The following is a 22,234-nucleotide window of genomic DNA, read 5'->3' on the forward strand; positions in this document are numbered from 1 at the left end:
TAATTCAGTTCTTCTTTTTCCAGTACCTATTGTTTAGTATTTTTTGTAATAACTTCATAATTAAATTGTCATTAAGATTATGTGACATAAAAAGTTAGTCATAAAAATTATACCCATGAATAATTGTAATAAAAAGCACTTTTGTAAAAAAAACTTTTTTCATAAGAGGTAAGTTTTTATGACAAATACATTTATTGCAAGTGTACATATGATAAGCATTTTAAAGACGTTTATTTTTAAGACAAATTTAACCTGCGTACCATGGCTCAACATGTAGCGCATCTGCTTGTCATCATGGAGGTAATAGGTTCGAATCTTGGCCAGACACTGCATGAAATCTGAAGACGTTAAATGGTTCCTACTGCAGCTATGCCAGGTATGCAACATGTAAAGTTAGAGTATGAGGATTTCCTTGGCTCGTAAACAGGCGTAACTCATTACCATAGGAATTTCTGGCAGGTAGTTGGTTGCTGGATAGATGTCACTTAAATTGGAAAGAATTGGTTCCCCTTAATTATCCAAGGTTCAACAAGAAGCGCATCTGCTTGTCATCAGAGAGGTAATAGGTTCGAATCTCGGCCAGACACTGCGTTATAACTGAAGACATTAAATGGTTACTACTGCTGCTATGGCAGGTGTGCAACATGTAAAGTTGGAGAAGGAGGATTTCCTTGGCTCATAAACAGGCATAACTCATTACCATAAAACTTTCAGGCAGGTAGTTCAATAAAATAAAAGTTGGTTGCTGGATAGATGTCACTTAAACTAATACAGAAAAGGAAAGAATTGGTTCCCCAAGGTTCAACAAGTAGCGCATCTGCCTGTCATCAGGGATGTAATAGGTTCGAATCTCGCGCAGACACTGCGTTATAACTGAAGACATTAAATGGTTCCTAGGTGCTAGGTGTGCAACATGAACAGGCGCAAAGGAAAGATATAATTCCCCTTGGACCTTGAGTTAATGTCATAGAAACCCTCGACCGTGGCTCAACATGTAGCGCATCGGCTCGTCGTCTGGGAGTTGATAGGCTTTGTACTGCATCATAACTAAAGATGTTGAAATAAATTCCTACTGATAAAAAACTTGTATAAAACTTTGGGTACCAGTATAAAACTTTGGGTATCAGAATAAATTTTTGTCTATTAGTATAAAACTTTGGGTACCAGTATGAAACTTTGGGTACCAGTATAAAACTTTGGGTACCAGAATAAATTTTTGGCTATTAGTATAAAATTTTGGGTACCAGTATAAAACTTTGGGTACCAGTATAAAACTTTGGGTACCAATATAAAATTTGTGTACCAGTATAAAACTTTGGGTACTCGTATAAAACTTAAGGTACCAGTATAAAACTTTGGGTACCAATATTAAAACAAAATTTTAGGTATTAGTATAAAATTTTGGGTACCAGTATAAAACTTTGGGTACCAGTATAAAACTTTGGGTACCAGTATAAAATTTGGGTACCAGTATAAAATTTGGGTAACTGTATAAAACTTTGGGTACCAGTATAAAACTTTGGGTACCAGTATAAAATTTGGATACCTGTATAAAACTTTGGGTACCAGTAAAAAACTTTGGGTACCAGTATAAATTTTTAGTACCAGTATAAAACTTTTGGTACCAGTTTAAAACTTTGGGTACCAGTATAAAACTTTGGGTACCAGTATAAAACTTTGGGTTCTAGTATAAAACTTTGGGTACCAGTAAAAAACTTTGGGTACCAGTATAAATTTTTAGTACAAGTATAAAACTTTGGGTACCAGTTTAAAACTTTGGGTACCAGTATAAAAGTTTGGGTACCAGTATAAAACTTTGGGTTCTAGTATAAAACTTTTGGTACAAGTATAAAACTTTGGGTACCAGAATAAAATTTGAGTACTAGTCTAAAACTTTGGGTACCTGTATAAAAACTTTGGGTACCAGTATAAAACTTTGAGTACTAGTATAGAATTTTGGGTACTAGTATAAAACTTTGGGTACCAGTATAAAACTTTGGGTACCAGTATAAAATTTTGGGTACCAGTATAAAACTTTTGGTACCAGAATAAAACTTTGGGTACCAGTATAAAATTTTGGGTACCAGTATAAAACTTTGGGTACCAGTATAAAACTTTGTGTACCAGTATAAAACTTTGGTTACCAGTAAAATTTGGGTACCAGTATAAAACTTTGGGTTCTAGTCTAAAACTTTGGGTACCATTATAAAACTTTGGGTACCAAACTAAAACTTTGGGTACCAGTATAAAACTTTGAGTACCAGTATAAAACTTTGGGTACTAGAATAAAACTTTGGGTACCAGAATAAAATTTGAGTACTAGTATATAATTTTGGGTACCAGTATAAAACTTTGGGTACTAGAATAAAACTTTGGGTACCAGAATAAACTTTGGGTACTAGTATAAAACTTTGGGTACCAGTATAAAATTTGGGTACTAATTCTGAATCAAACATTTGAAAAAATCCTGCTGTCCTCCCCCCTCTTCCCTCCACTCTTATTCTCACAACCCCTAACCACCCTCAACTCTCCAAAAAATGTCCTAGAATGCATTTAAAAAATCCAATTTAGCCGAAGCCTCAGCTGCAAAGCTTATTTTATAATCAGCCATAAGATCAGCCGCAAGGCTTAATATTGTATTCAGCCGCAGCCACATTCAGCTGCGCGGCTGAATTTAATTCAGCCACAGCCTCAGCCGCACAGCTTTCAGTAAGCCGCAGCCTCAGAATCAGCCGCGAGGCTTAATTATGTTATCAGCCACTCTCAGCCTCAGCCTCACTCAGCCGCGCGGCTTAATTTTCCAATCAGCCACTGTAAGCCGCAGCCGCTATGAGCCGCGCGGCTTTCAGTAAGCCGCAGCCTCAGCCACAAATCCTTCAGCCACGGTAAGCCTCAGCCACCCTCAGCCACTGTAAGCCTCAGCCGCTCGAAGCCTCAGCCACAAAATTCCAATTCAGCCACTGTAAGCCTCAGCCACCCCAATTCTTATTAAGCCTCAGCCGCATTCAGCCGCAGCCACTCTCAGCCGCACTAAGCCTCAGCCACTCTCAGCCTCAGCCACTTCCATAACTTTAAGCAGCCGCAGCCGCAGCCTCAGCCGCAAATTAGGATTCAGCCGCAGCCGCAGCCGCGCGGCTGATAGCGCGGCTTCCGAACCCTGGATTTTGTGTATCATAATTGGTATTTATCGGATATTGTCTTATCCCTTTATCTGTGGGAAAACTGAGTAAAAGTAATATTGTATAATTCTTATATTCACTGTATTACAGTTTATTGTCACCTATTATTATATACTAGGGTATGCTCCCCTATCATCTAGGGTATTATTAATCAAAGGGGAAATTATGGGCAGAATAAGAGACTTATGGACATGTCTTGTCTGTCAGTTTGTTAATCCGTAACACAATAGGGAAAATGTGAATTCCTTGGCCACTAATATTTTATTTTTTAAAATCCCATTACCACAGAGCACCCAGTATGTAACTTACTTGGTCCGTCGGTCTGTCGGTCAAGCTTGAAAATAAATTTAGATTATATTATACAATATACAACCGCTTTGTCTTATTTTATCACTAGCGGCTTCGGCCCTAGCCTCTAGGGGCTTTGCCCCAAGAGGTAATTAAAAAAAAAATTAAGTATCCCCACTAAGGTGCCCCCACTACATTCTATCAAAAAAAATTAAGTACCCCCAGTAAGGAAACCCCATTACTTTCTATTAAAAAAAAAAAAAATTAGGGGGAATTTTCTGGTTTTTTTTTTGGGGGGGGGGGTTGAGGGTGTCCCACCCCCCAAGAAAATAGCTTAAAACCCCCACAGGACCAATAGGTATATACCCTAAAGAGAAGAATCTGATCGGTTCAGTGGTTACCAAGATTTCAACCTTCAGACAGATGGACGGACAGACAGACATCAAGCTACTTTGTATTATAGATTTATTATAATCTTGACGATGAAGACTGAATATATGCTCTATAAGTTACTTTTTTCGTTTGTCCATGTCCATTGTCCATCCATGCATTTTTTGCGCTTTTCCACTTTTTTTTGACTAAAATTTGTTTGTGTATGTGTGTGTGTGTGTATTTGTATGTGTGTGTGTGTGGGTGTGCTGTGTGTGTATGTGTGTGTGTGCTGTGTGTGATTGTGTGTGTAACTGTACACAAAATGGCAATTAAGAAAATTACATTAATTATTCAGAAATACGTTGCATATACCAACTTTTGTGAAACAAGGATGACAACATCCATAAGTATTGAAGCACAAAATAATCACAGAAAGGAAAACTGAGAGAAAAAGCTTAAAGTGTCATGTGTGACGTCATAAAAATACGTCTATAAAGGGGGGATGAGAGAAGAAATGAGAAAGGACACCCCTAAAAAACAAATGGATTTTTTTGACGTCACACATGACACTTTGAGCTTACTGACAAGGAGATTGTATACTGGATACTTATTATTAAGGGAAATCTTCACGCAAAAAAAACTCAACCACCTATATTGAATAGAATCTGAGAAAATCACATTTCTCTTACAGCGTTACGGATTGACTGACTGACGGACTGACTGACAAAGTAAATTATAGAGTAGTTTCGCTACAAAAATAAAATAATCATACAGATTAACTTAAAATGATAAAAAATAATCAAAATGATTCTTCCTAGTTTTATTTACAGAGTTCTTATATCTTATTGTCATAGAAATCCTTATGTTTTGGACTAAAGAGCTATCCGTTAAAGCCAGACAGACCAGCCTAACTGAATGAAAGCCCTGCTTTAAACAATTTAATCAAACAATACTTATTACCTAATTCTTTATTTTCTTTATAGACAAAACATTCTTTTATAAAATATTCTTTAGTATAGCTTCGAAACTGATAACATCCGCTGAATTACAGTGTGTTTTTTTTATGAGAACTTTTTTGAAAGCAATTTTACCCCACTTATAGTTATCAGAATTTAATGATTAATGACTTATTTTCTTCGTTTTTTATAACCATTTATAAAACATAAAATGTTTCAGTTTTTATTAAAAAGTACAGTAAAATCAAAAATTCAAAACCTAGGTGTCAACATCTAAAAATGGTTTTAGCGCATTTTTCTCATGCTCAAATCTTCTACCCTTTGAAAGAATGGCTGCAAAACGCTTCAAAGTTGAGATACAGAGTTAAAAATTGATACAGATACTCTTGAGGACATAGAACATATCAAAGTTTGAAGGCCATATCTCAACCAGGGAGTGTACTGGCCCCCCAAAGTCGACTACTGAAAATACAATTTTTTTCTTGCAAAGGGTAGAAGATTTGAGCTTAAGAAAAATGCGCTGAAACCATTTTTAGATGTTGACACCTAAGTTTTGAATTTTAGATTTTACTGTACTTTTAAAATAAAAACTGAAATATGTTTTTGATGTTCTATAAATGGTTATAAAAAACGAAGAAAATAAGCCGTTAATCATTAAATTCTGATAACTATAAGTAGGGTAAAATTGCTTTCAAAAAAGTTCTCATAAAAAAAACACTGTAGAACCAGCAAAACTGAAAAATCCTGTATCGTATCTCAATATCGTATTAAAGACATTTTTTTACAAATGATTAGAGATAAAATGATAAAATAAAATTATTACAAGTTTTATTTTCCCGGGACTTTGGTCCCTTGTAGCCAACAAAACTGGAATTAATCCTATATTTTTATTATTTTACTTTTGTTGTAATCATTACTTTTTAAAAGCGAAGCTTTTCTATAATTAGGGTCGGTCCGTCCGTCCGTCCGTACGTCCGTCACGGATAGCTTTTTTCGTTAATTTAGACATGTTAGAATTGTCCTATCGATTTCAAATTTTGCATGGTGATTCCTTTAGTAGTTAGGTACGATTTAGAAAGCGTAGCAACTCTATATTCATTACCAAAATGTCCGTACGTCCATTTTAAACATGTTGATTTTTTTACTTTTTTAAATTTCTTTTTTCGTTAATTTAGGCATGTTAGAATTGTCGTATCGATTTCAAATTTTGCATGGTGATTCCTGTAATAGTTAGGTACGAGTTAGAAAACGTAGCAACTCTATAATCATTACTAGAATGTCCGTACGTCCATTTTAAACATGTTGATTTTTTTTACATTTTTAACAACAAATTTGTATGTGACTTAATTATCCGATTGGTCTAATTTTTGGTATACTGATTCTTGGGACAACAAAGTACAATATTATAAGCGAAGCAACTCTATAATCAAGTCCTAAAAATGTAAGTATATCCATAATCATTATCCTGTATCAAGCAGTTTTTCAACAAATTTACTTAAATTTTGCTTTGACTCTTATACATTCGTATTCTGATTATTCAGTTCTGACATTATACAAGTGTTAATGCCCGTTTGTCCTACCGTTTCAGAGCTTCGCTTTTATGGATGTTGTCATCCTTGTTTAGATTAAATTCATTGATAATAAATCTACTAATTATGTAGCTAGGGATTTTAAGGGTTAAGACAATGGACAATAAATCAAAATGCATTCCTTAAACAAAACTACTCTTTCTGTCGATTAAAATTATTCAGATTAAAAAGTTGAGACACTACTAGCTGAGCCAAAATTAATTGAATGTACCCAAAGTTTATGAGCTAACAAATAATATAACTTAATTATAATTTGGGTACCAGTATAATATTAGAATGTCCCCTCTATCTCTCTCTCTGTGTAAATTACAGCAGCAGCGCATCACCCACTACGAAGCTGCAGAAAAATAAATTGTGCGTGGCTGCCGAGCCCTAATAATAGTAGTATGCCTGCCGAGCCCTATTGACAGTAGCATTATGCCTGATTTTTAGGTTGTCACCAGTCAAACAAAGAACTTAAAGATAAAAGATGAGAAAATAAAGAAACAAAGAACTACCTTACAATCATTAGATGCAAAATTAAGGTATTTTTTTTAGGGGGGGGGATGATTTAGAAAAGTTTAAAGATCATTTTATTATTTTAAAAGGATGACAACATCCATAAAAGCGAAGCACAGAAACGGTAGGACAAACGGACAATTAACACTTGTATAGTGTCAGAACTGAATAATCAGAATATAAATGTATAAGAGTCGAAGCAAAATTGTAAGTAAATTTGTTAAAAAATGCTTGATACAGAATAATGTTTATGGACATACTTACATTTTTAGGACTTTGCTAATTTTGAATTATAGAGTTGCTTCGCTTATAATGTTGTACTTTGTTTTCTCAGGAATCAGTATACAAAAAATCAGATCTATCAGAAAATTAGATCACATAAAAATTTTTTGTTAAAAAAGTAAAAAAATCAACATGTTTAAAATGGACGTACGGACATTTTGGTAATGATTATAGAGTTGCTACGCTTTCTAAATCGTACCTAACTACTACAGGAATCACCATGAAAAGTTTGAAATCGATAGGAAAATTCTAACATGCCTAAATTAACGAAAAAAGCTAACCGTTACGGACGTACGGACGGACGGACTCTAATTATAGAAAAGCTTCGCTTTTAAAAAGGAATATTAATTGTTGTTTAAAATTAAAGAATAGAGGGACACGAGCAATATGTAACTCTACCCAAGGAGTGGGAGCCTTTGTCGACTTTCAATTGGGTCTTTGAATTTGAATATCAACCTATAGCGTCGGAATATAAACACAGCCAAGTCACTGCAAAAGAACAGAAAATAATTTGCCAGCAGAAGGTGCCAACTACCTGGGCCAGGTGGTTGTCTGGACTATACATCTATACTCCATGGTCAGAAATAGGGTAGAGTCATCAGGGGGATAAAGAGAATCATTTTATCAGAGCTGGATCTTTAAATCATTTTAGTGGTGAGCCAGATCGGGGTGAGCCAACTTTCAACCAATGAGAGCACAGCATTGTATGAAATGCCGCGCTGTGATTGACTGAAATTCGGCTTAACCCGATCTGGCTCACCACTAAAATGATTTAAAGTTCCAGCTCAGGATAATCTGTCACAATGTCCACATATTTCTATATCCATTTACATATATTTTAGTTCTGTAATGTCTGGACTCGGCACAGTTGAATCAACTTATAAATCTGAACATCAGACTAAGGTGTGCAGTGCAGGAATACAGATAATTAAAATCAAAACTACGCTCTGCTAAGACTCGAAGAAAATAGAAAAAAAAGTATTCTCGTATTCATTCGAATCCGGTGGATAAGAACCGGTTCTCATCTATATGAATAAACTATGTCTAACATCGTATTATATCCAGCAAAATAAATCTAAGATAATATTTGGGGGGCAAATGGATAGGTCGGCAATTTTACGATGTGTTGCCCCCCAACAACAGCTGAAAAACACAGACAGATATCCTGTTACTTTTATATAAGGATTGTTTATCTGTGTACACTATCAGATCTCAGAATGTAATTCCTCCCTGCAACACAAATCAAATCAAGGAATATAAATTAAGACAATTAAGTTTAATCGTAGTAGGGATAGGATACCTATGTAAATAAAAATATTTTGCAACAAACCCTTTTGATTGGATAACCTTTGTCTGGAGGTTCTATTTGTTTTTGGCCAAGGCATTCCCCTTACTCTTACTATTTCTGTTGCCTGTTGGTTTTTATTTTCTAGGTATACATTTATTTTATACATCACTAAACATCTGAGCTGGATCTTTAAATCATTTCAATGGTGCGTGATTTAGCACACCATTGAAATGATTTAAAGATCCAGCTCTGCTCAATAACTAATTTTGTCTATTTGTATATTAATTCTTGTGCTTTGCTACTTATGTATGTTGTGTTCCTTGTTAAAAGTTAAAAAGCCTGAATGCAAAGAACGAGAACTCTGGATAAAATTAAAGAAATGTTTTTAGACACATTAACTTTTTACATTTTTAATTATTCACAACATGGAGAATGCAGGGATGCAGGGAGGTCAGTAGAACAATAAATATGTTAGATAAATTTATTATCGTTACCTCGTTGGGGCGAGATTCTCTTTCCATTCCCATATAAACGACCCCTTAAATAGTGGATGTAAATATTCATTTATTTCCCCGGTAACATCATTTATATCCATGAAGATTTTAGAAGATTTTAAATTTTTTTTTTAAGATTTTAGAATTTTTATTAATTACTAAATGAAAGAAAAATGATACCAGGGAAATAAATGAAATTTAAAAACCAAAATTAAACCACATTTTAGCATAAAAATGAGTTTTTGTTTAAATGAGAATGATATTCCTATCCAGTTTTTTGTTTAGGAATGAATATTTTTTACCCTAGAATAAATGATGGACCGATAGGTCATCATTTATACTGGATAGGAATACCCCATTTTTTGTGCTCATCTATAGTAACATCCAAGAAGACAACCAACCCTTTGTCTGAACTGTGTATGGTAATGAGTTGCGCCTTTTTATGGGCCAAGGCATTACCCCTTTACTATTAGTGTCACATGCCAGACATAGCAGCATTATGTCTCTAGTATGACGTGGTGTTAACCAGACTCAAACCTGATACCTCCGCGACAGCAAGCAGGCACGCAACATCAATAAAGTTCAGCTCTAAAATCAGAAGGAAGGACAAACGAACATTAACTCTAGTAGAGTGTCAGAACTTAATAAGCAGAACATTGATTTGTAAGTCTAAACAAAATTGTACAAAAATTTGTTGCAAAATTGCGTAAATACAGGATTCTGTTTGAGGACACACTTACATTTTTAGGACATGATTATAGAGATGCTTCGCTTAAAATTTTGTACCTTCTTGTTGTAGGAAATATTGCTCCAAAAATCAGATGAATAAGACAATTATATCATATGAAATATTTTTTGTTAAAAAGTAAAAAATTAACTTATTTTACAGTGAAATTATTACTGAAATACAATTCCTGTATCCCTGCAAAAGAGAACCAGCATTTTTCTTTTTCTTACTTTTACATTTTAAATTCTAATATATTTTTGGATCTAAAATAATAAATTCTAATTTATTTTTGGATCTAAACATTAAAGTGTCTTAAATTAAATAATACACACTGTCGTTAATGTCGTTAAGGTGGTTGTGGGGGGGGGGGGGGTATATTTATCCTGGAACCAAAAAGATTAAAATTCTAATAAATATAGAAAGATTAGACAATCAAAAGCTTCTACCGGTTCCAGGATATGATAGGTTCTAATAAGCTCCCCGCTGTGTTAGGCATTTAAAATACCTGTAAAATTGGTTAGGTTAGGTTAAGTGTCCACTCCGAAGGTTGGGACTCCTGCGTTTGTCCTAGGACTATCTAGTGTAATAAATTTATATACCTTATATCAATAAATATAGAAAACACACACACACACATTTTCATATCTTATTATATATTTTTTTATGTTTAAAGCTTAAGGTTTCAAAACTACTGAACTAATGCAGTTCCCCTTTTTAGAGAAGTTTCATATTTATGCTTGATTGGTTTCAGGCTTTCTTTATCTTTAGATTTTAGCCTTTTGATGGTTTTAGGCTATTATTCTACTAGTATCATATATATATATATATTCTTCTCATTTACGGCCCTTATAACATCTTAATTTGTATGATAATTAGTTGAAAGTCTAGCAACAAAAAATGAAAAGCTAAGATCAGTTCTTATGAAAATTCAAACAAAATCAGCCAATGTTGAGAAAAATCTTCAGGTAAACGTTTAAATTTTGGAACTACTGCAGTTAACGGTAAAATATTGCTGGTAACGAATATTGCCAAAAATCTATGAATTTTAAAGGCTGCTAGCTGCTAAACGGCTGAACTTACAGATCATGCCCGCACACTGTTTTAAGCGGCATAAGAAGGCCTACAAAAAATTGGAATAGCCATAAATCCATAATGCATAATTATCTCGCAGTGCAGTGAAATGCGCGAAAAAGGCCTATTTTATGCGTTTTTTCTTCAGTGAAGCTTTACCTGTGCATCATTGGATCTTGGCTATTACAGATTATTTGTAGGCCTTCTTATACCGCTTAAAATGGTGTGCGGTTATGATCTGTACGTTCAGCCGTTTGGCAGCTAGCAGCCTTTAAAATTCATAGATTTTTGCAATATTCGTTACCAGCAATATTTTACCGTGAACTCCAGTAGATCCGAAATTTTAAAGAATAAGGATGAACTACATCATAAGAGCGATGATTAACAATTCAGGCGGCCAGACAAACGAACATAAACAAACATTGAATGATGAATTATATATGTTAAAAGGGGGGTTGGGGGTGTTTACAACTCCTAAATTTTACCCCCTCGAAATTTGAAAAAAAAACAAGGATGACAACATCCATAAAAGCAAAGCACTGAAACGGTAGGACAAACAGACATTAACACTTGTATAGTGTCAGAACTGAATAATCATAATATAAATGTATAAGAGTCAAAGCAAAATTGTAAGTAAATTTGTTGAAAAACTGCTTGATTCAGGATAGGGTTTATTGACATACTTACATTTTTAGGACTTGATTATAGAGTTGCTTCGCTTATTACATTATACTTTGTTGTCCCAGGAATCAATATACCAAAAATCAGATCAAACGGATAATTAGATCACATAAATATTTGTTGTTAAAAAAGTAGAAAAATCAACATGTTTAAAATGGACATACGGACATTCTGGTAATGATTATAGAGTTGCTACGCTTTCTAAATCTTACCTAACTACTACAGGAATCATCATGCAAAGTTTGAAATCGATAGGACAATTCTAACATGCCTAAATTAACGAAAAAACGCTAACTATCTCTGACGGACGTACGGACCGACCCTAATTATAGAAAAGCTTCGCTTTTAAAAAACATTAAATCTGTTTCAAATTACTGAAATACATTAACGTAATATGGTTGGACATTCTTTCACTAAAAGTCTTGAACATGGGATTTCTTTGCTTTCATAATTGTGCCTAATTCTCCAGGAATATAATTATTAAGTTTTGGTAAAGTTTAGAATTAGAAAGTAATGTTTTAGAATGTTCATCTTGCTTTGAGTAAAAAGACTGAAGATGAAAAAATTAGAATTGATGGGTAAAATCATTTTATATTAATTTAAACCTACATAGTATAAAATGTTACAATTTTATCTAATTAATTGATTAAATGTATAATTTTAAAAATTGCTTAAGGCTTCGAGTACAGCTACAAAAGATTAAAAACAGACTAAAGTAAGTAAAGTTTAAAGCTACTATTGGTTTATTTTTCAACTAGCGGCTACGCCCCTAGAAGCCTCTAGGAGCGCTTAAGGTAGGAGGGGGAAAAGTCGACCTCATCCCATTTTAAACTTGAGTTCAAAAGAGTAAAAAAATATTTTTTTGGGGGGAGGGGGTTGAAGACACCCTTCCCAAAAATAGTTTAAAACCTTCCCATGATCTAAAAGAAGCTTCACTGTAAAGGAGAACAATATCGGTTCAGCGGTTAGCGAGATCCTTTGGGACAGACAAAAAAAACGCTTACTACTTTATATAATAGGATAATGTATTTTAAAGGTGAAATGATATACATGAACAGAGCATCTCTTATGTTAATAGATAAATTTACCCCTTCTGTAGGTTATAATTATTGGTTAAAAAGGTTGGACAATAAAAGTTTTGGCCCAACTAATCAAAGTTTTATAAAAGTACCCAAAGTTTCGAGCTAATAAATAACACAAGGTGGTTACTAAACATTGGGTATCAGTGTTATTTATAGTTTAATATCCCCTCCCTTCCTGGTCAAAATGCCATGTTATAGCCTACATATAGGTAAGTTGTAGGCTATAAGACTCTTAAAAATATATGTATATATGTCAAGCAGCTTACAATGGTAGTAAAGTATGGAAACATGATTTTACCTATAGACAAACAAACTCATTTACATTTGGGACCTATAAAAAAGGTTGGGCATCAAAAAGTTTGTTTATATCAAGGCATTTAGTACAGAAACTTCAATACTGACAAAATTGTTGACAAAGCTCTTATACACTATGTTCCAGCGAGTGACAAAAATCGTTTTTAAAATTTAAGAAAATACACTTTTAAACAATTGTTTAGTAATATACACAACTTTTTGGAAATAAAGCCGAAAGAATTAGCTGTTTACTATGAAAAATAAGAATTTTATCTGTAATTATACCAGAGGTATGGAATTAAGTTCCTTTTCATCATTGTAAACAACTATTTTTAAGGTCAACTAAACTACATTTCAAATCAGTGTAGACAGACAAACTCATTAACATTTATTGGGACCTAAAAAAACAGGTTGCGACATCACGTTTAAATCAAGGCATTTAGTACAGAAATTTCAATACTGACCAAATTGTTGACAAAGCTCTTATAGTGCCTTTAAAAAATTGAATAATTTAAAAACTTTTGGCCGATGACGTCAGATTATATTAATGGTCTATTTTAAAATTTCGTCATTCAGGATGTTTCGGCAAAAAATTTTCCCATTTTGTATAGGGTCTTAAAATATCTTCATTTTTGACAGAAATTTGTAGGTGATAAACTAATAACTGAGCCATTAACCTTCCGGGGCTTTTTGAGCCTTAAAAACCTAACCTCACATATTATTTAAAGATTTGACATGGAATGTAATGAGAAGCTAAGAACATGTATGGACCAAATGGAACAGCACAGAACTCAATTGAGAAACGTTCAGTTGGAGCAGTACCAATGTACAACTAAGTATGATGTTTGTCTATCTGGAACACAGTAAAAGTGTCGGACTGATCATGACGTAAAAAAAAATTAGCCAATGAGAGGCCACCATAAATTTTACCATTGGTCAGTAATGGCCTCTCATTGGCTTATTTTTTTTTACATCATAATCAGTCCGACACTTTTAAAGTGTTTGTCTATCTGTCTATAATTCTGTTTGTATATCTAGAAATCTGTCTATCTATCTATAATTCTGTCTATCTATCTAACTATCTATGAATCTATCTATTTGCCATGAAATTTGTTTTTTAAATTAAACTCTTGGTTCTAAACAGTGGCTTGCTAAGGGTTTTGCCATGGATGGGCTACTGAATATCAAGTGGGGGGAGGGCCCAGGGGGTAGTACTACATCCAACAAGAGAGATATGATTTAATCGTCAGGGGGGTGTTAGCCTTTGGGTGTTTTTATGTAAATTTTTGCATTTTAGGTTAGGTTAAATTAGATGATTTACCCGCAGGGTTATGCAATTGGCCCCACAGAGGCTAGAAATAGGGTAAAAGATACTGTGAAATTACGACGAAAGCCCCTTAAGAGGCGTTGTCACAAAAAGGACTATGCCCAAATTTTCTATCTTTAAGGATCTATCAATTCACCGTGGTACTGAAAAAAAGTGTCGAAATTCCTGACCTATCTATTAACAAAAATGTCAAAAAGCCCCACTTTTTTTAAAATTATGAACATTTCCTGCCTGTTCGAATTTTCTAAATTTATGTTCTTTACGAAGAATCTCTCACGAAAATAATACTGTCAGTTTATTTATAGTAATCTATAATACAAAGTAGTACAATGTCTGTCTGTCTGTCTTAAGATCTCAGTAACCACTGAACCGATTGGGCTCTACTCTTCAGGGAATACACCTACTGATCCTGTGATGGTTTTAGGCACCCCCCCCCAAAAAAAAAAATTTTATTTTTAAAACTAAAATTAAAAAGAGGGGGTAAACTACCCCCCCCCCCAAAATATTTTTTCTTTCTTTTTAAATTAAAAAAACACAAAAATTAGGTTGATCAAACCTCTTGGGGCAAAGCCCCTAGATACGAGGGGCGAAGCTGCTGGTATTATTTAAAGTAATTGAATATTCTATCTTTTTAGGATATATCAATTCACCGTGGTATTGAAAAAAGTGTCCAAATTCTTGACCTACCTATTAACAAGAATATTCAGAGTTCATGATGGTATAAATGATCTGAAACAAATCACAGTCAATCTAAGGTAATGTTGTTATAAAATTACAGGTTTAGATATTTACTTACACTTGTATTCTATTTCTAAATTTTAGTGCATATTAAGGAACACCTATAAAGATATCCTTATTTTAGATATTCTTATTTTTTTACGAATTTCACCTTAACTTTTTTTTATCATCTCTTGGGGCAAAGCCCCTAGAGGCTAGGGGCGAAGCCGCTAGTATATATATTAACTAACAGCTACTCCTCTTAGGTGCCTCTGTGGGCACTTAAGGTTGGAGAGAGAAAAAACGACCCTCCCTTCATTTTAATTTAGAGTTTTAAAAGAAAAAGTAAAAAAAAATTGGGGGGGTTGATTTTTAGTTAGGATGGTGGAAATAATCTTCACCCAAATATCTAAAAACCTTCCCTGGACCAATAAGATGCTTCACTGTAATGGAGAACCATATCGGTTTAGCGATTAGGGAGATAATACGCTACAGACAAAAACAGCTTAACAACTTTATATAATAGGATAGTTAGATATAATAAAAGATCACGAAACCTTTACACATCAAAATTTCTTTTGTAGTATATCTGACAGACCATTTAAGCTGTATACTGGACGCACTTCGGTTAGGGATATCTTCACAAAAGAATCAGCAGTAAACTTAAATAGCAGCCGAGAAAATCACATTTTCCCTATAGCACTACTAAACTATAGATATAAAAAAAAACTACAAAAAATAAATAAAATCTTATGTTCATAAATTGTTAAATTTTTGTAGATTTCTAATGTGATTTTGTGGATTTTTCACGAAAACAATTTTGCCCCACTAAGCGATTAGTGGGGCAAATTTTAAAAGAATCCACCTCAGATCTTTAATAATCTTGTTTTTAAGACAAAATTTAGTTAGTGTACATTCAGCAATGGGTCATTGTACTGGTAGCTTGCAGGTAACAGGTTTAGGATAGGGTTTATTTTGCCCTGCAGGGTTTGCAATAGAATATTGTATTTGTAGCACAAAAATGAAAGCAGCTTATAGTGCCTTTAAAAAAATGACGTCATACAATAAAAATGACCAATCATAGTTTACATTTTACCATTAGTCAATGTATACTGGCCTATCATTGGTCATTTGTATTGTATTGCGTCATTTTTGTTTATGAACTATAACCTGCTTTAATATGATGAAATAAAATTATTGTTAATCCCTGCGGGGGTAAGCCATGTACCATTGTACTGGTAGTTTGCAAGTAATAAGGTTAGGTTAGGAAAAAATACCTAAAGAGATCGATCCATCATTTTATACTACTTAGGCTTCTTACATTCTCTTTTAAACTCAGGGGCATGCTGTTATCTTATAAACAAAAGAAAATATTCTTTTTTGAGACTAATTCTTTCAACAATTTCTACAGGCATTAAAAGATGAATGTGGAGGTTTGGTGAGCTGGTATCAATCTTTACCAAGTAAGGATATATCCATATTTATTACATGCTTGCAAATATCTGAGATCTGGTCACCTTGAACATACTCCTCGGCTTGTGGTGTAAAGCGCCCATGGATGAAGGGGTCATTTTGAAGTTCTATAGTTATGAGGTGGTGCAGGGGCGTCCAAGCTTTTTTTTTGAAGGGGGTAAAATTTGCTTGGGGGGTGGGGTAATTACCACCCCCTTAAATCTGTTGGCAGGGGTAAAATCTACCCCCAGGGTAAAACTTTTTTTTTGGGGGGGGGGGGGGGGTAATTTGAATTTTATTAAATATTTAGTATTAAAAATGCGAGCAAAGCGCGAAAAAAAATTTTTGTTAGGGATTTTTTTATTTTTCGGAGGGGTATTTACCCCCCCAAAATTGTTTGGGGGGTAAATACCCCCTCCTAAATGGTTGGGGGTCTGCATAATTGTTAGCAGTGTTGCTCTTCTATACCTAGGAAATGTTCGTAATTCTGTTTACGTACTAGATTGATGATTAATATATATTCTTTATATACTGTTAAGTTTTAAAAATCCTAAAAGATACTATGTACATAAATACTACGTCTTCTATGTAATTTAGATATTGAAGGACTGAAAAGAAGACTAACTGATTGTGAAAATGAAGCTAAATATGTAAGTACATGTTATATAGAGCATCTAGGGGCTCTGATTTCGAAGGGGTAAGAAGAAAAAAAGCCTAAAACCATTCTTTTACCTATGTAAAGCTTCCATAAAATTAAATCAGTTTATTAATTATGATTATTTAGCATTTGAAGATGCCGTTAGCAGCACTATCATGTTTTTTCCTCCATAAAAAGATGCTAATACAGCTGCCACTTTTTAGACAATCAGCATCTGAAGAATAATTAATTCTTTCTACCAGATTTTTTTCGTAAGCCGTAGATGTTTTAAAAGTCATTTGTAAGCCAAGTCGACCTTTTATTAGTTAATAATAAACCAATGTCGTTGTAGAACCGCCGTTTTACAAAAAAAAAGTTAAATCGCCTAGTTTTATTAAACATTCTAAAGTTATATTTTTTAAAAGAAAAAAAAATATTTTTTCCTGTTTTATAATGCAGTTACCTAAATTTGTAAAAAAGAAAAAATAAGTTTCCAGAATATTTGGCAAAATATGAATTTCAAATAGTTTTTATTTCCTTTCAAGTTTTTTTTTCTGCATCTTTCGGGAAAAAATATTTATTGAAACTATATTATTCGGTAACTTCCCAGATAATGAGTATGATACCTATCAGGTCATTACTAAGTTAAATTAATCATTGTTAAAAATTATTTTAAGGATTTCATATGAGATAACCTCGGAACTAAGAGAGGGGTAGGTTCCTGGTAAAATCCGTAAAGGTTATGTGTTATAAGTAAAAAAAACAGTAGAGGAACGATAAAAATTTATGTAACCTTTCTAAAAAAAATTTGTCTATAGTTCTTTTCAAGAAGAAATATACATATTTAGTGAATATTATCGTTCTACTACTATTTTTAAGCCTTAAAACACACACCTTTACGGATTTTACCAGAAACCTACCCCTCTCTTTCTGAATGGAGGTTCTTGAGACATTATGACAGAAATGAAGGGCGCAAAACACCAATTGCTTATAATTTTAACCGTTTTAAGTACTTGAAATCTTGGAGATAGACTCCATAATGTTTAAAGTTTTTGATAGGGCAGGCATGTAAATACCTTTCTATAAACACTTTGATATTATGGGGTCAATCTTCAAGATTTCAATCATTTAAGACGATTTTATCATTTGTTGAAAAAAAATTTTGTTTTGAAGTATAATATGCACTTTCCTGGTAGGGTAAAATTCTCCTCATTGGCTCGGTCTCGAGCTGTAACGCTCTGGAGAGGTGAGTAGATTCACAAATCAATATTGTTAAATTTACCCAAACCAAAATTAGAACCAAAATTGTGGGATTAATAATGAAAATTATGGGCGATTGGTTTTTTTTGTAATAGTTTGAACTTTGAACTTTGAACTTTGGTTACCAGAGCTGGATCTTTAAAATACCAATCTGCCCGAGCCATGCCACAAGCAAGCCGATTTTGAAAGTGGCTTACCTCATATCTATCTTTTAATCGAAATGGCATTGGTGATCCGGCTCATCAAGTGGCTCGCCTACGCCTCACCGGCAATAATAAATAAATTATATATTGTTAAAGGGTGAGCAAAAAAATGCGTAGATTTTTAAAATTCAAATTGCGCGGCTTGTATTAATAGTAGAAAAATGTTACGCATACCGTTAGAATCTCTATGAAGTGTATTTTTTGGAAACATAAGAACGATTCCTCTGCTGCATATAGTTAGGGAGCTACGTGGTAAAATGTCCCAACTGACTTAAAACTTGACTTGCGATAAAAATTTTTAAGTTATAAAATTTTACCTTCATGTATGGATATTTTATTAAGTGTTGCTAGCAATCTGGGCACACCACCCTTAAATCTTTTAAAGACCAATGTTTTTAGCAGTAGCTGTGGCTTACCTCGAGGCAGATCTGGCTCGGCTCACCACTAAATTATTTAAAGATCCATCTCAGCATTTTTACGTCCAATGTCCTCTTTTAGGATAGGGGCCCGGTTGAGTGGTATTTTAAAAGAAAATGGGAAACTACATATGCAAAGTTACTTTGAATTGGTACATACATAATACATATTTCTGTGGGGAAATTTTTTTTGAATATAGTTCTGAATGCATAGTTATATATGCATCAATGTGTAATTAGTAGGACAAAAATGAGGTCACATTTTGGACAAAGAGAGGAGTAGTTTGCGCTAAAAATCCGTAAAGATGTGAGTTTTAAGGCTTAAAAAGAGTAGTAGAACGATAATATTCACAAAATATGTGCATTTCTTATTGATAAGAACTATAGACAATTTTTTTAAAGTTAACATAAATTTTTACTACTGTTTTTAACATAAAACTCACAAACTTTACGGATTTCTAGCGCAACCTACTCCTCCCTTTATTGATTGAAATAGTAATTATTCTGCTATGTCTGGTGCGTGAAATCAAAAGTAAATAAAAAAATTATAAACATTCAAATGCACAGGTAGTGAAACGTAATTAGCGTAATTTTTAACTTGTCGGTGTGCTGTCAGGTTCGAGTACCATACTATAAACGTTAAGATTGCTGCTAAATCATGCACATGTAATTTATAGTAGGGGAAATGCCTAGGCCCTAAATAGTCGCATAATATTTAGTATTGATTTTTTATTGGGTGTTTTATTATAATAACCTTTGTGTTTTGACAGAAAAGGAGACATTTTTTCCCCTTAGTTGTTAGATCTGACCTTACAGAGCCATAGAAACCAGCCTCGCCCCTAGCGGTAATGACCGTAAACCTTGCAGCATGCAGCGGTAGGACAAATGCATTATGGAAGCTTTTTATAGTGCCTACAAAAATGACGTCCTACTGGCCTACAATTGGTCAATTAAAATATATACTGGCCTTCAATTAGTAATTGGCCTACCAATGGTCATATGTATTGCTTGATGTCATTTTTTTGGCTCTATAAAAAGCTTCATGCATTATTAAAAGTTTGTCTGTAGGATGTAATTTACATACATGCCCAATTATGTTAAACCATATTTCCCCTACTGTTGGATACAATCATACAATTATGCGAATATTTCAAGGTGGTGGAAGTACAAGATATCTTATTGATCAGCTCAAGAAACAGGAGGAAGAATTTGTATACATCCCCAATGATGTTAAACCATATTACCCCTACTGTTGGATACAAATATGTGAATATTTCAGGGTGGTGGAAGTACTGGATATCTTATTGATCAGCTCAAGAAACAGGCAGAAGAATTTCAAAGATTAACAAAACAGGTACAATTTCAAATAAAGATTTACCACAAAAAAATCTTACAAATTTTAAAAAGTTATATTAGGTTTTAAGTTTTAAGAGAGTCATAATCCCCCCAGACAATTTCCAGATAGTGAGGGGTTAATTTTGTTTTACCTTTCCAAGCAGGTTTTTAAAAATTTATAAATTGCATCATATTATAGAGAATTTTTTGCGGATAGTAAAAGGATTTTCAGTATGGCTCAGGACCGGTTCTAATTCAACGGTTATAAACCGTTTTCGTAACCATACTAGAAAAGTTAATTTTTCCATGTTCCCAACCCCGATAATTTTTGTACTCTTAGGGGCATTGTCAAGTATGGTCAGTTGAATTTGAATTGCCGAATGTGTACACAGTTTCCTCGGTGTTTCCTCATTCTATCTTAATATTTACTACTAGCTAAAAAAAACTACAAACTTCCAAAAAAATCTAAATTTGAAAAATTAAAATTTTGAATGTTTAATGTATAAATCGTTTACACATTCAAATTTTGATTTTTTTTTTTGGGTGAGGGGGAAAGTTTGATTTTTTTAGCTAGTAGTAAACATTGAGATAGGATGAAAAAACTGTGTACACATTCGGCAATCAAATTCAATTGACCATATTCTAGGAGCATATATGTGAAGTAAGATTGAAGAACAGTATGACAGAAATGATTGAACTGACTAGAAGTGTTTATCTTCTCTCTAATAATGGGTAGGTAGCTTTGATTTTATAATAGTTATTCATCACATTATTATAGACAGCTTTCTGCAGATATTAAAATGAAGGAACGAATGTCTAGTCTAACAAAACAGATTTTAATCCAGCAGATATTGATCAGTTTCAAATCCCTACTGGAAATTTTTGATAAAACATTTAAATAAAAGTTATAATAAAGAAATCATTTATAAATTAAATTTCAAGGCCTTTCACAAAAAGTTCCCTGTTGAGTAATGAGAACCTCCTCCCCCCCACCACCCTCCTTCTTTTTAAAATAAACTGAAAATTATTAGGGGGTGGGTTTGTTTTTATTTTGTTCATTCGTTGCTTGAGCTCAGGTTAGGTTAGGTTAAATTGGGTATAGGGTAGCCCCGCAAAGGATAGACGTAAGGAAATTAAATTATCTAGTTCAATCCTAAGATTATAATTAAGGGAAAATAATGATACAATATCCAACAATGTCCAGCTTCAAGCACTCAATACAATTGTTCAAAATCATGAAAAACTCAAGAGTATAAATCAGGTTATTTTTGTAAACTATTTAAATAATGGATATTAAATACTTGTGGATATTATGGCAGATAATTATTTTTTTGTCAATTTATACACTTAAAGTGGCACCAAAAAAATTACGTCATACGATATTAAATAACCAATGAGAGGCCAGTATAAATTTTACCATTGGTCAATTACAGTGTATACTGGCCTCTCATTGGTCCACTTTATTGTATAAGGTCATTTTTTTGTGTCACTTAACGCTGTCTCCAATTTATGTTGCTAGAATAGTCCTAAGATATTGATTAATACGTTCCTCCTTGGTCAGGAGAAGGGATGGAGTAAGGTCATAATGGGAGGGGGTGAGAGGAATCGTTATATTAGCCAGCTGTGGGAAATAATTTATCGTGGTATGCGAAAATCCTTCACAATGTCCACTTATTATATATCTATTGTTAAAATAAAACATTATCCTTCACAAAATCCACGTATTATATATCCATTGTTAAAATACAACATCATCCAACGAACAAAGCACTATTTGATTACTTATTCACACGTCTCATATTCCAAAAGTACAAATAAGTCCAAAGAGGGGAGGAGGACGAGATATGAGTGGAGATACCCCCCAAAAAAACAACAAAGAATTTTTCACATCATTTAGTTTTTAGAAATCAGGTATAGTTATTTCTATTATTATAAACAGCTTTCCGCGGATATAGAAAGTACAGTTATGAGATTAAAACCAGTTTTTTTAGCCCCGAGGTGCTGAAGGCATCGGCTAAAAAACCTGGTTTTAATCTTATGATTGTACATTTTTATATTCGTAGAAAGCTGGATATAATACGATGCT

General features: G+C 33.5%; 2 protein-coding genes across 3 annotated transcripts in view; one reads left to right on the plus strand and one right to left on the minus strand.

Moving 5' to 3' along the window:
• Window positions 1–22,234, minus strand: part of LOC145319655 (uncharacterized) — a 265,819-nt gene that overhangs the window by 38,352 nt on the left and 205,233 nt on the right. The window lies entirely within an intron of this gene.
• The window catches only part of LOC145320170 (uncharacterized), a 48,736-nt gene that overhangs the window by 15,355 nt on the left and 11,147 nt on the right, over window positions 1–22,234 (plus strand). The window contains exons 9-22 of the mRNA XM_080162611.1: window positions 6,817–6,908; window positions 8,007–8,067; window positions 8,374–8,414; window positions 10,548–10,638; window positions 11,948–12,003; window positions 12,102–12,140; window positions 13,530–13,637; window positions 14,764–14,883; window positions 15,740–15,794; window positions 16,257–16,308; window positions 16,895–16,947; window positions 20,093–20,167; window positions 20,795–20,880; window positions 21,319–21,409. Of these exons, the coding sequence (XP_080018737.1) occupies window positions 6,817–6,908; window positions 8,007–8,067; window positions 8,374–8,414; window positions 10,548–10,638; window positions 11,948–12,003; window positions 12,102–12,140; window positions 13,530–13,637; window positions 14,764–14,883; window positions 15,740–15,794; window positions 16,257–16,308; window positions 16,895–16,947; window positions 20,093–20,167; window positions 20,795–20,880; window positions 21,319–21,409 (1,020 nt within the window). The remainder of the gene's footprint in view (window positions 1–6,816; window positions 6,909–8,006; window positions 8,068–8,373; window positions 8,415–10,547; window positions 10,639–11,947; window positions 12,004–12,101; window positions 12,141–13,529; window positions 13,638–14,763; window positions 14,884–15,739; window positions 15,795–16,256; window positions 16,309–16,894; window positions 16,948–20,092; window positions 20,168–20,794; window positions 20,881–21,318; window positions 21,410–22,234) is intronic.

Source organism: Acartia tonsa, chromosome 5 (genome assembly GCF_053477335.1).
Source record: "Acartia tonsa isolate MP-2025a chromosome 5, ASM5347733v1, whole genome shotgun sequence".
Classification (NCBI taxonomy): Eukaryota; Metazoa; Arthropoda; class Copepoda; order Calanoida; family Acartiidae; genus Acartia; species Acartia tonsa.